Source organism: Trichoderma atroviride, chromosome 5 (genome assembly GCF_020647795.1).
Source record: "Trichoderma atroviride chromosome 5, complete sequence".
In the NCBI taxonomy this organism is placed as follows: Eukaryota; Fungi; Ascomycota; class Sordariomycetes; order Hypocreales; family Hypocreaceae; genus Trichoderma; species Trichoderma atroviride.
Genome location: NC_089404.1, coordinates 2,561,561 through 2,574,661, shown reverse-complemented (window position 1 = coordinate 2,574,661; position 13,101 = coordinate 2,561,561). Strand labels below are relative to the sequence as shown.

The 13,101-nt window shown below is 54.0% G+C and overlaps 5 protein-coding genes across 5 annotated transcripts; 2 read left to right on the top strand and 3 right to left on the bottom strand.

Moving 5' to 3' along the window:
* Positions 1-250: 250 nt before the first annotated feature.
* TrAtP1_010057 (uncharacterized protein) lies at positions 251-1,958 on the bottom strand (the record flags this gene model as incomplete). The annotated part of the gene is made up of 5 exons (XM_014089975.2): positions 251-447; positions 537-657; positions 724-1,371; positions 1,446-1,541; positions 1,623-1,958. The coding sequence occupies 5 exons, from the start codon at positions 1,956-1,958 to the stop codon at positions 251-253; spliced, it is 1,398 nt and encodes a 465-aa protein (XP_013945450.1).
* Positions 1,959-4,246: 2,288 nt separating this feature from the next.
* Positions 4,247-5,595, top strand: TrAtP1_010056 (uncharacterized protein; the record flags this gene model as incomplete). The annotated part of the gene is made up of 3 exons (XM_014089976.1): positions 4,247-4,324; positions 4,414-4,557; positions 4,681-5,595. The coding sequence occupies 3 exons, from the start codon at positions 4,247-4,249 to the stop codon at positions 5,593-5,595; spliced, it is 1,137 nt and encodes a 378-aa protein (XP_013945451.1).
* Positions 5,596-6,796: 1,201 nt separating this feature from the next.
* Positions 6,797-8,026, bottom strand: TrAtP1_010055 (uncharacterized protein; the record flags this gene model as incomplete). Its single annotated transcript, XM_014089977.2, has 2 exons — positions 6,797-7,831; positions 7,901-8,026. The coding sequence occupies 2 exons, from the start codon at positions 8,024-8,026 to the stop codon at positions 6,797-6,799; spliced, it is 1,161 nt and encodes a 386-aa protein (XP_013945452.2).
* A 1,897-nt stretch (positions 8,027-9,923) lies between these two features.
* TrAtP1_010054 (uncharacterized protein) lies at positions 9,924-11,019 on the top strand (the record flags this gene model as incomplete). The annotated part of the gene is made up of 2 exons (XM_066114550.1): positions 9,924-9,994; positions 10,086-11,019. The coding sequence occupies 2 exons, from the start codon at positions 9,924-9,926 to the stop codon at positions 11,017-11,019; spliced, it is 1,005 nt and encodes a 334-aa protein (XP_065970646.1).
* Positions 11,020-11,519: 500 nt separating this feature from the next.
* TrAtP1_010053 (uncharacterized protein) lies at positions 11,520-12,647 on the bottom strand (the record flags this gene model as incomplete). The annotated part of the gene is made up of 3 exons (XM_014089979.2): positions 11,520-11,764; positions 11,825-12,501; positions 12,631-12,647. The coding sequence occupies 3 exons, from the start codon at positions 12,645-12,647 to the stop codon at positions 11,520-11,522; spliced, it is 939 nt and encodes a 312-aa protein (XP_013945454.1).
* Positions 12,648-13,101: the final 454 nt, after the last annotated feature.

The window sequence follows — 13,101 nt, the reverse complement described above, 5'->3', positions numbered from 1 at the left end:
TCACACTGGAAAAAGAAAAGAAGAAGATGGCTGATACAGAATGAAAAAGAGCCCATATGATGAAAATGGCAGTAGATAAAAAAGGAGGTGGTGGAGAGGCGAGGAGAAGTTTTGAGGAAATCAACAAAGAACTGGGGAGACAAGGAGAGGAAGATGTTACGTTAAATGGCAAAAAAGAAAACCGAGTCCTTCCCAAACCATGATATTGTTCTTTTCTCAATCCTCCGCTTTTACAGTCCATACCCGGTCACTACGACTGATAGCCGCCGAAACCATTGTTGAAGTTTTGTCCCTGGTTCTGGTTCCACTGGCCGTTGGGACCCTGGTGCCCGCGACCATATCCTCCGGCACTCTGAGGGCCGCCATAACCCATGGGGGAGCCGCTGTATCCTGCAGGAGAGGCGGCTTGCGGGCCGCCAAAGTTGCCCTGCTGTCCATTGTATTGAGCTATAATTGGGTTGTCATGTTAGTGTCCCGGTTCTTCAAGCCCACAGGCATCAATCACCACCACCGATGCTGAATCAGCTCAAACTCACCTCCGTACTGCGGGTAGTAGGTAGGAGTACCAGGAAAGCCAGGAGCCTGAGAAGTCTGAGGGCTGTACGGCTGCTGCTGAGGGTCAAACGATTGAGAGTTGGGCGTCTTGTCCTTGCCCCACTGGATGGCATTGTCAGCAACCCATATAATACTATTAGTCGTCACTCATAACAGGTTTCTACTTACGCTGCACTTCAAGGGTCGGCCGTTGACATTGTATCCGTTCATCTGGCAGATGGCCATTGCCGCATTCTCATGCGTGTCCATCTTGATGAATGCAAAGCCGCGATCGGCCTGGAATCGCGACTCGACCACAAATCCAAAGTTCTGGAACAGAGGGACAACGTCGGTGTGAGTCGTGTACGGAGTGAGATTTCCCACGTAGCAGGTAGTCTGCCAGTTGGGCGTCTGCGCCAGGATCATTTCGTAACTAGCGATGCCGTGGGCAGGGAACTGGTGGTGGCCAAAGGGAGTAGTCGGCGTCATGCCCATAGCCTGCATCGCCTGCTGCTGAGCCATTGAAGGCTGGCCCTTTTGGTTGGCCCAGTTGCAGCGAATCGCCCTTGATCCGAGCCATTCTCCATCCATGGAGCTCAGGGCCTTTTCGGCATCGGGCCGGTCACGGAAAGCGACGAAGCCATAGCCTCGAGACCTGCCCGTCTTCATGTCCCACATGACGCGAGCTTCCGAGACGGAGCCAAAGGCAGAAAAGGCCTGGTGGAGGATGTCATCATTGACCTCATTTGAAAGGTCGCCAACGAAGATGTGGAAGTGGTTGGAGGTGTCCTCCTTGGTCGTGGTGTTGGACTGATAGGCCCAGTTGACTCGAATTTCCTGTTTTGACAAGGATGCGTGTCAGCGTCTAATAGCTTGAGGGTCAATAAAGTAGAGTCAGTCAGAAAACATACAGACTGGTGGACCCTTCGTCCATTGAGAGTTGCCATGGCCCTGTCGGCCGCACCAGGATCATCGTACTCCACGAAGCCATAGTTGTAGCCTTTGGCCTACATCTCAGAACATTCCTTGTTAGCAAAATCTCGCACAAACGCAGTCCCTTGTCAGGAGCCAGGAAGATGGTAGCATACGTTCTTGTCGGGGATGATCTTGACATTCTGGACATGTCCCGTGGTCTCGAAGATCTGGCGCAGCACATCCTCAGTCACTCGCTGGTCCAGGCCGCCAACGTAGAGGGCCCGCTTGTTAGGCTCGGGCGCAGCTCGTCGGAAGCCCGTGGTCGGCGAGAGGATGCCGCCGCCATCGACGCCAGAGCGGGGAGATGTCATGGCCGTCGGGATCGGGTTGTTGTTCTGCGGAATATGGAGAGGAGGCGGGGGGAGGTGGGTTGGGTTGCCTTGGCCGTTTTGGGCGGCAGCGGCGCCCACGGGCTGCGCAGCGGTCGAGACAGCGCCAGCGTCGGCCATTGTCGCGATTGAGCGGTTCTGGGTCGGTGATCGGGTCGAGCGCGCAGGCGGAGGTGGGAGACGGCGGTGCGCAGAGGGTGTTGCGGCCGTCGGTGGCGAAGAAGAGGGTGAGGAGAAGTCGGTAGAGAGGAGGGGTCTTAGGGGGGGATGCAACGAAAGAGATTCCGACGACAAGCTCGCTAAAACACGGACGGCGGGAAACGAAGAAGACCAAACAGGCAGATGAGCTTGCAACGGGACGTTGAAAGATGCTGGAAATAAACCGAGGCGGGTCGAGGCGAGTCGAGGCGAGTTGACAGAAAGCTGTAGTTGGGAGATGAGGACCCTGGGAGAGCTTGCAGCGCTTTTGAGGAGGCTGAGGCGGGACACAAGAGGAACAAGACAGGGGAAGAGAAGAACCGGATGCCGAGTTGAGATGAGAAAAGGAAAGAAGAAGAAGGAAACAACAGAACAGAAGAAAACGATACAAGGAAACGAGTCCCGCAAATCGAAACCAGCCGCTCCGCTACTTTTGCACACACAGCGACTTGTCGGTTGGAAAAAGAGACGAGAAAAAATCCAGCCTGGGCTAGCTGGGCAAAAAGGTGATGAGGTGAAGGTTTGTGCTGGACAAAGTGGAGGCCGGGCTTGGTGCTAACAATTTCGCCCGGTAGGCGAGACGAGCGAAGCTACCCTGCATGTGTGGCGAGGCCGCAGCTTTTTTGTCTGATGCACGGCCATGATACGAGGCTGGCAGCGGGATGAGGAGTCGGCGATAAAAGGAGGATTTGACAATTTTTTGTATAATTGGTACTTATTTGCTACCCTTTCCTGGCTTGATCGCGCAGGTGGTTTGCATAATGGCTCATGAAGCTCTGCACTGATATGGCTCGTAGCTAGACGCCTAGAAGCTGAGGCTGCTGTAGCTCAGCTCATACTATCCACTTGGACATCAATCTATTCGCAGTTGGAGAAGCATATCGCTCCAGACGGCATTGACCACATAAACAACAGATTTGCACATCTCTCGGATCCTGATACTGCCAAGTAGCCAGCCCCCATCAAATAACATCATTAGGCTGTCAGTTATACGCCCAACGCAGCGAATACGAGGCGATGCCGTCTTGAGGCTCTTATTGCGGCGCCACACCCGTTTCCGCGGCCAGTTTCAGGCAACTCCACAGCCGGACTCATGGAGGCTATTGTTTATTCCGTAGGGCGAGAGTTTTGAGCGTTTTTGTTTCCAGTTGTGTTAAGCTAGAGGTGTGAGACATGCATATGCAAGCATGTAACAAGGCTCCGGGCTTCTTATTACTTTACGTATTGGTCCTACGCGAATACAGCTCGCCATTGGCTTTTCAAAGACCAGGATTACATGCCACAGCTAATGTAAGATTAATGTCCCCGTATATGTGCGTCGCTGCGGAACTGAGTTTACTTTGAGCTGCTCGAAATAGAGGTCACCGTGAGGGTACCAAGTCATAGACACAGCTCCATCAACTGCTAATCCTCTTTGAATTAGCCAGCCGCTGGCCGCTACTACGGAGGATTTCCTCGAGATCTATTAGCCGTTTTTCAGTCAGCAATATGCGGGGGAAGCTGAGCCAATCCGCGTCCAGAAGAGCTGCCTGAGCCACACAATACTCAGCGGAATACGGAAGTGGTAGGCCTATCGCCCAGGTCCCCGCGGAAAACGGCATATGCAGCCGGTAGATTATACTTGGCACCGCATGTTTTATCCAGCAAGAAACGCGTACTAAGTACTTGGCCCTCGCACCTCAGCCACACTTCCACCCCCGAATCTACAGGGCTCTCCAGCGCTTGTCGTGCGGCAGGCCTCAACCCAGAAGCTTTTGGCGCAAGCCACAGCAAACTCTCGCCCCTTGTTGCTACTAGCAGCGATGCGGTCGTCAGCCCATCGACTCGATTCCAGGGCAAACATCTCACTCTTATAAGTACGGCCTGCATATCCGCGCGTGCACCCAAACTCGTCTGGAAACGCTCTTGCTGCCGGCATCTCCATCTTCGCTGCTTCGCTGCTTCACCTTGGCTGCTTCACTGCCTGATCCGGCGCCCCAGCCCGTCCGATTGGCTGCTCCGTCTGCCGGCCCCAGCAAATCTCAGCCCAAGCGCCAGCGCCCTTGAGCCTCACCCGCGACCTCTCCTGGCCCTCAGGCCTCGCTCACCAGACAACGAGCCGCAGCCCTCTGGCGCCCTGCTGGCGGATGCATATGCATGTGCCCGGCGCTCGCTGCTGATCCAGGCCTCTCGCTGCTGCTCTCTGGCGTTGACGCAGACTGTTGCGCGGCATGGCGACGTCCAACTCGACCTCGGCCGCTCCCAAGCAGGAGCCGCTGGACGCCCTGCAGTCTCTCATCAACGATGTTGTAAGTCTGGCCGCTTCTGGCTTCTCCTCTTCTGGCTTCTCCTCTTCGTCCTTTTCATCGCCGGCTAATCAACTGTCCTGCCGCCAAAGCTCGTGCAAACTGGAAAGGCTCTGCGGGCATCGCGCAAAGACTCTCGGGGGAATCTGACACACGTCCCTGGCACGTCGCAGTCCAAGCTGCCGGAAACTATCAGGCTCTTTCACAACGCGCTGGACGAGCTTGAAGTGGAAATTGTAAGCAATCCCTCGGTGTCGTGTTTACTGACACACCCACCATCTCCCTTCTCCAAGTCCTCGCCTCTCTGTTGTTGTTCTGGTTACTCACCACTTACTCTCTTTGTTTGCCCTCTCGGCTAGATTGAGGCCAAGTCAGTCTTACTCAGAGATCTAAATGAGCTACAAGAGAGGAAGAAGAAGCTCTTGGCTCAGACACAAACCACCCCCCAGCAGCCCATAACCATTGATATCCCATCCGCATCGCCCGAACCCAAGGACGAGCCCATGGCCGACAGCATAGACGTGAAGCCCATGGCGCCATTCCCAAACATGAGCATCAACCTCTCAGAGGCCGACCACATGGACATTTCTGCCAAGGAGCCCAATGGCCAGCAACAGCAACAGCAACCACCGCCACCCGGCGGCATGAATGGAATGAGCGGAAAAGCCAGCCCGGCCTTTGCCTCTCGACTGCCCGCTGGAGATCACAAGCCGACTCTGGACATGCTGCCTGAAACCACCGGCACAATCCAACCTCCTGCAAAGACAGAGCCTTCCGGCATGAACTTTACCAACATGGAATTCACCCTCGCACCGCCGAGCAACGAAGCTTCTGGCCAGACGACTGCATCATCCAAGGAACCCTTCTTTGACCTGACTACCTTTGCTCCGGCTGATGGCGGCGACGAACTCTTGAATCTCAACAATCTCTTACCTGACCAGCCATCAGCTGGCAACAATGGCAACAATGGCAACAACAACAACAACCAGCCGTCAATCTCAGCCGCCGCCCATAGCATGTCGATCCCCAACGCCAACGCCGCCGCAAAAGCGGAAGAACAGAAATTCGACACCAACCTCAACACAGAGTTCTTTGGCAACGAGTCCGGAGCCGCTGACGGCATGGACTTTGACTTTAGCCTGGGCGGCTCGGGAGACGACACCTTTGACGACCTGATGAACAACCGCGATAGCAACTTTGAGCTTATGGATGCGGGCGGCGACTTTGACTCTGCCTTTTTTGGGCTTGACAAGCCAGACGAGACTGCATCTTGAGACATGTTGGGGAAAAAAAGAGAGAGAGAGAGACTAGGAGAGGTTGTAAGAGAAGCGCTGGGCTTTGGATTTTTACTTTTTTTCTTATACATCTGGATTTGCAATTCTCTTTAATTGGGAGGATGGTTGGAGGATCAAATTTTTCAAGTTTTTTATATCTCGGGCTCTTTCATCTTTATTCTTTTTTTTTTTTTGCGTCGACATTGATCGGGAACACAAAAACGAAAAACGGTCACCGGTGTCTTTTGGACGGGAAATTGGGAAAGGGGGGGGTGGAATATGGAATTATCATTTTCAAAAAAGACTGTATATATACCTATCTATACCCGTTGCTTGCTTTTTTTTTTTTCAAAGTACTAAACTATACTATTAGCTCGTTACGTTTTTCACCCTTTTCGATTCATGACTGTACATATTTATTATTATATGTGTCTCTGCGTTGTCTACTTGAGAAGTACCCAAGTGATTACTAGGTATTTGATAAGGCAGGTAGGTAGTACATGTAGCGGTGTTCGCACGGGCATCGAAGAACTCCAGCAAAAAAAAAAAAAAAAAAACCAATTTGTATCATTTCATCACAGCATTCTTCATTCATCCTGTCATCATACAAAAAGAAAAAAAGCAGGCAAGAGAATTAATTTGCTCCAAATATATGAGCATAAAGAATGGAAAATGCCTAAAACTAGTATGAAGAAAAGAAAGACAGAGATGTGCTCTCTTTTTAATCTTTGTGGAATTGAAACCCAACTTTCCCCGTAGGCAGATGTAGCGGGAAAAGAACAAGTCAGGCCAACCACCAAACCACAACACGCTGTCATTACCCTCCCCCAGATATCAAGGCCATTATTTTCTTCTTCACATTCAGAATGGTGATGAGCCGCCCTGAAAGACAAAGAAACGAGCACCTCAAACTCCACCAAATGCGCCCCGTATTAGTCACAAGCTCATTCTAAGCTGTGATGTGTGTATGTGTGCGCCAGGGGGGAATGAAAAGAGAGTAAAGGGAAAAAAAAAAAAAGGACATGTAAGTGTGACTAATTTGGTATAATAAAGAGTAATAGTCGAGTCATAAATTCGTCATGTAAGATTACGAAAGGAAGAGGGTATTTATCGTACGACAAAGGAAAGTAGAAAGTGAAATGATGAGCGAAAGTAGAGTATGCAGGTAAAAGAGCTCTCGCGGAAGAGCTTGAACCCAGCGTTATGATGATGGAGGATTGACCACGACGGTTGCCAGCGCGCGCGCCTCCATCGTCCGCCTCTTGGTCAGCAGACTCTTGAATGCGCCGAGAAAGAGCACCAGCGACTCTTCGTCGGGAGCGCAGAAGCGGTACGTCTTCTCCTCGGTGATGATTTGGAGGCAGTGCGTCTTGCTCTTGTTGACGGGGTCGATTTCGACGACGCTGACAACGTCGGCCACTTCGACAATGGCCCGCGCCGCATATTCGGATTCGTCCTTGTACAGCACGAGCTGTCGCGCGCGCAGCACTCCCCACATGCTTTTCCACTGGCGCACGCCGCGTTTGGTCCGCTGCATCCAGAGCGAGCCCTGCCAGATGACTCGCTCGGATTCCTGCTCGGCCGTCACGGCGCTGATCTGACTCGCCGAGCGGGCTGACGTTTCTGGTCGCTGGCCTGGCAAGGCGGCCTGTCGAGGCTTCGTGTCTGTCGCTGTCGGGGTTTCGGGGATCGGTTTGACAGCGAGGTTCTCAAAGGACACGCCGTGGCTTCGTGGAACCTCGCTGTCAGAAAAGTCAGAGTACGAGAGCATTTCGTTGCCGGATAGGCCAGACGACTCCAGCGTGAAGGATATGCGACGGTTTCCCCCCATGAATTTGGGCGCAGAAGGGTCAAAGGGTGTCAGGTTTTCGGGGGAGCTTGAGAGCGCATTGTCAATGTGATTGCCCCAGCTCTCGAGAGCCGGCGCGGTTGGTGACATGCCAGGCGCCACGGGGCTGCCAAAGTACATTTCGTCCTCTTCTTCGTCAAGCCTGGCGGCCTTGCGGATCAGGTCAACCCATTCTTGCGCATCCTGTGGCGTGGGGGCCGCAAAATGAAAGTTTCTCGATGCGGAAAAAAGGCCAAACAGATTCTTGCGCTTGTGCTTTGGGTCCTTGAGGATGGCGACGGCAGAAAGTTCGGACAGGTAAATCTGGTGTCGGAGCTTGGCTTCCTTGGCGTCCTTGTATAAAGAGACGCCATTCGGTCGTAGAACAAGGTAAATGCTCTTCCAGTTCTGGGGGACACGGCGCGTTAGCACAGGGAAGAAAACAAGGCGGAAATGATTCTGCGACGCGCAGCGTACCTTTGTCTTTTGGGTGCGCTTCTGAACACACCCGCTCTTGATGACACGATCGATCTCGAAGCAGCCGTTCTGGTGCACGGGAGCGACCGACGTATCCAGGGGGTAAGCGACTGCGTCGGGGCGCATTGTTTTCGCAGGAGCTGCGAGCGGCGAAGGCGACGTCCTGTGGTCGTGCTGCTCCCTGCTGAGGGGCAGCCATGCTCGGCAAGGATGTGGTTGCGCTGGCAGCGAATGGCGCAGGCGCAGAGATTGTTGTGGGAGTTGTCGAGGCTGGAAGATGCGTCTCGATGCGAGTTCGGTTGGTGGAGCGGAGGGGCTGTGGGAATGTCGATCGAGGCGAGCGCGCTGTCGTAGGGGTAAACACAAGATGTATATAAAGACGGATCCAGCGCTGGGAAGCGCAGGGCAGAGGCAGAGGCCGCTGATGACGAGGCGAAGCACCAAAAGCCACAGGCGACAAGTGGAAAAAGGTGGCTTCAGCCAGACCGGCCACGATGTCGAGTTTCAAGTCGGGTGATGTGCTGGCGTCTCGAGGCCGTATTCGTACCTACTTGGCTGCGGTAGCGCTGGCCTGCGAGGACGCCTAGAGGCAAGGCTGACAGGAACAAGCACAAGAATAGGAACAAGAACAGGCAGCAATGATGATTCTCCCTTGCTCCAGGTACGGGCGCGTGGGCGGGAGATATTTCATGCTCTGGCCCCAGAAAGAAGGGCGAGCGAACAATGCGCTGCAGGAGCTGTTTGCGGTTTCAGCTTCAAAGGCCGGATGGTGAATGAGTCGAGTCGCCTTGCTGCATTGGCTGGCCCGGACGCAGAAAGCGCAGGGATGCGGCGCGCGGTGATTGGCTGCGGCGCCAGCAGAGATCGGCCAGCGTTTAGGGGGGACGATGAAACAGAAACAGGGCAGCAGTGCTTGTATGTATGTAAGTGAGTGCTGTAAGTGAGTGCTGTAAGTATGCGGGTGTCTATGCGGGTTTCTATGCGGGTTTCCAGTTATGCCGGCGGTTAGACGATGCGTGTCTTCACGAATAGCTGCCGCGGATGTCGAGGCCGATCAGCAACGCCACAAGGTGGCCAAGATGTCGCGGCGTCTTGACGTCACAAGGCTTAGCTCTGCAGCGACTTGGTAATCAGTCTCGCTCTCGCACTCGCAATTGCAGCTGCGCCCCGGTGGCTGCTCTGACGGGCTTGGGGCTCGCTGCAAATACTCGCCGTGCGCTCTGCTCTGCGTCCTTCGGGCTCTCTGTTATGCCTGCTCCTGGCCTGAATATCGTTCGACAACAGCGCTACTGATAGGGCCAACAGTTCTGAGACGCCCAGCGCCGATCCCCGTTAGGCGCGATATGCAACTTGGATTGTCTGGCCGCGTCAATGCAGTCTGGCCAGGTTCCTGAAGCGAGCGCTAGAATGCGCTATGGGCGCATGAATCGTCTCGGTAGATGCTTGGGCGGGCAATTACCGACAGGGGGTGAAATGAGCAGCAGAGTTACCCGGCAAAGCCATTTTTTTTTAGCAATATTGAGCGCTAGAGAGGAAGAAGAGAAGCAGCTCAAATAATATGTTCTTGTTGCAATTGAGTTTTTTATTGTAAAGAGAGAAAGCAAATAGACAGAAATAGGGAAAATTGAGACTTGCACGCAGTGAGAAAGGAGCGGGCGCCTAACACCCAGGAGCCATCACCTATCCCATTTTTGCTTACTTGAGTAGCGACTTGCAATCTGCTAGCCCAGCAGCAAAAAAAATTCTCGCCACCAGCTCCTGTTGCCCGCAGCTGTAAAATCTTGGTGAATACAATACACGCCATAATCTCGTATTTACTAGATGCCAAATCACAAGACGACGACTACGGAACCAGCTGTTGACTTCTTTGGCAAGACGCAGCCTGCAGTCTCCTCCATATCTAGAGACAAATCAGTGACGAACGAGCAGCCAGTCATAACAAGACTCAAGAGGGCAACCGGCCATCTACATTATACCACCACTCTGTACTCTATTTATATCTGTTTACCAGTCAGGGACTGCCATGGCTGCATCATGCTCGCGCTGCAAGGCGCCAGATGCAAAGTTTGAGCTGCGAAACGTGGCGACTTGCGAGTGAGTCAAACCGCTGCTGGATATACATGTCTCATCACAGACGTGTAATTCGGCCATGTCAGTGTTCTGATGCTGACTTCAACACCGCTAGGAACTGCTTCAGAGAATACGTAGACTCCAAGGCCATCAAGAGATTCACCGTGCTCCAGCGAGAGACCAGGGCGTCGCCGAAGCCTGAGCCCAGGAGATATGTTGCCGGCCTCTCCTTTGGACCCTCTTCAACTGCTCTCACCCAGATCCTTGACAAGACTGCACGATATCAGGCCTCACGGAAGGGATCGTCGCCCTTTGAGCCCCTCGTGGTCCATATTGACACTGACCTCTCTCACCCCGCCGATGCACTCGATACCCCTGCCCAGAAGCTTCTTGCGAGATACCGCGAAAAGTTCCCCAATGTCTCACTGGAGTGTGTTCACTTGAGCAGAGTGCTCAGTGTCAGGACAATCGACTGGACGACAATACCGATTCCCGCAGATGGAAGCGACGTTGAGCGGCTACAGCAGTTTTTCTCGTCACTCCCGTCGGTGACTTCACGCGCTGATAGTCTGAGGCTGTTTATTCGCCATCTCCTCCTCCACGTGGCCATGGAAAGGTCCTATTCGGCCTTGCTCTTCGGCCACAGCACCACTGCCTTGGCCAGCCTGACCCTGTCCGAGGTTGCCAACGGCAGAGGCTTTGCGGTTCCTTGGCAGATTAGCGACGGCCTGTTTGCAGTCTGCACCTACCACCGGGCCGCAGATCCGGCGGGCGCCGGGGAATCAAGCCAAGAAGGTTCCAAGATTCAGTTCCCCATATATTACCCCTTGCGAGAGATTCTCAAGAACGAAATCGTCACCTACCTCAGCACCATGCCCTCTGTCCAAGATCTCATTCCCCCCCGTGGACAAGACATCGTCAAGCGTCGTTTCTCACAAGGATCAAAGTATAGAAGAAGTCATGGCCCGATATTTCGACGGCGTGGAGGGCCCTTACGCCGGCATAGTGACCAATGTCGTTCGCACTGCAGGCAAACTGGACCGGCTTGAAACGTCGCAGTATTGCCGTTTATGCGGCATCACCCTGGATGACGAGGGTGATTCGACCTGGGCCGGCGAGTTGGGAGACGACCCTGCAGATGGCTCCCTGACACTCAATAAGGGGAAGCTCTGTTATGGATGCAAGCGTTCTATGGGAGGATAGAGGGGGGGAAACCCGATGAAAGAAAAAAAAAAAAAAAAGGAACAGAGAAAACATCAAGTGAATATTCATTATACAGCGGCGCCATTGCGCTCAGATCTATTCATGAGACTACCAACTCCAGTGCAAAAAATCATGCCGCCATGAGCTTTTCCCCTGCCTCTCTTCCAAATTTGGCACATATCCTGAAATATACCCGTAATCTATTAACCAGAGACGTCACTCCCAAAGACGCAACAACATGTACTGATAAATGTACGCGATGAAATCAAGCCCTGTTTTAAATGACAGGGTCGAACAAAGTGGGGGGTTCAACCCCGGGAATTTTTGTAACGCAAGCCTTTGAGCTTTATAGGCGGCCTTCCTCATACCCTAGCATGGGCAGAACGCGGTGCTCAACCTTTCTGACCAGTTTGGCCGTCTGCTCGGCCAAGGAGAGAGTCAAGATGGTGTGGGGGAGGATTCGGGCCAGGTGAGGGATGAAGCCCTTGTAGATGGCAAGGACTCCTTCGGTTCGGATCGTTTTTCCGAGGCAGTCGAAGATGCCGCTGTAGAGGTTGCCGTGCTGGTTGTACAGACGAGACATGATGGTATCTAGGTTGGCCGTGTTAGCTGGCAAAACTTGCGAATCACAGGGGAAATACTAATACTGACCAGGCGGGTGCATGACGCAGCAGACGACGAAGCCACTGACGGCGCTGCTGGAGAGATGCAGGGCCGGGCCCTCCTCCATGCCGGCGTGCTTGACCAGCTGTCTCTTGGCCAAAAAGTACGTGGGCAGCTGGACCGAGGAGCCGAAGCCAGTTCGAACCATGGCCGCGCTGATGCCGCGGTACAGGCCAAAGAAGCCCTCGCCGCGATAGATTTGTCTCAGGCCGTCCCAGGCATTGCGGTAGTTGTGCTGGGTGCCCACGGGCCGCACGGGCGAGAAGCTCTGCAGCCGCGTCTTGACGAGGAAGAAGGGACTGCCCGCCGCCGCACCGAGGATGCCGGACGAGGCGCCGGCGAAGACGTTGATGCCCAGGTTCTGCGCGCTCTCGTCCTTGAGGAACAGCGTGGCCAGCGACTTTCGGATGGGCTCGTAGAAGCCGAGGCGGCAGCCGTTGAGCAGCACCTGGTAGACGTAGGCGGCGCCCAGGCCGCGGTAGATGCCCTTGATGCCCTCGTTCTTGACAATGACGCTGATGCCGTGGATGGGCCCGCGATAGTACTGCGGCTGCGCGCCCTTGGTCTGCAGCTCGCCCTGCAGCTGCTGTCGGATCTTCAGCACCTCGGCCGGGTGCGTGACTGTGACGGCTCCGCAAGCTGCCAGAGCGCCTGCGGCGAAACCGCTGTTTGGCAGAGTCGTGTTAGCTCAAAGCAACGAATGGATTGCAAGGACCCCAACCCCAGAATTCCGGCGCAACCCGAAAACCGGCGCTGGAGAGAAAGGGCATTTCGAATGTGCGCGCCAAACTTACCCTACGGTGGTCGACATGACCTTGTCTCGCTTTCGCCTCCCGCGCAGCTGTTGGGATTATATCGAGACGAACTGGCGAAAGGCTTTCGTTTTCTGTTTTTTTTCGCGGGAAGAGTTGATGGCGGGATGAAAGAGCAGGCTGATGACGGGACGGTTTGCGATTTCAATCCCGGCCAAAGCGAAACGACAGCAAAAAGACCCGATGACGGCGCCACAGTCGGTCGGCTAGCAATGGCAACAACTTTTTTTTTTGGATAGTTAATGGGGAAGCCCCAACGACTAGCAGCAGGTGGACACGAAACAAATCTGCTAAAAAGGTCGTTCTAAGCTTTGGATCTTATATTCGGCTCTCTTCTCCACGGGTTGAGCGAGCTTATGCGCGCCAAAAAGGGAACCCAAAAAAAAAACAGGGTCCTCCACCAAGGCCGAACAACGGAGATTCGGAAGTCTGGGTCAAGATTTGGCGCCAAGC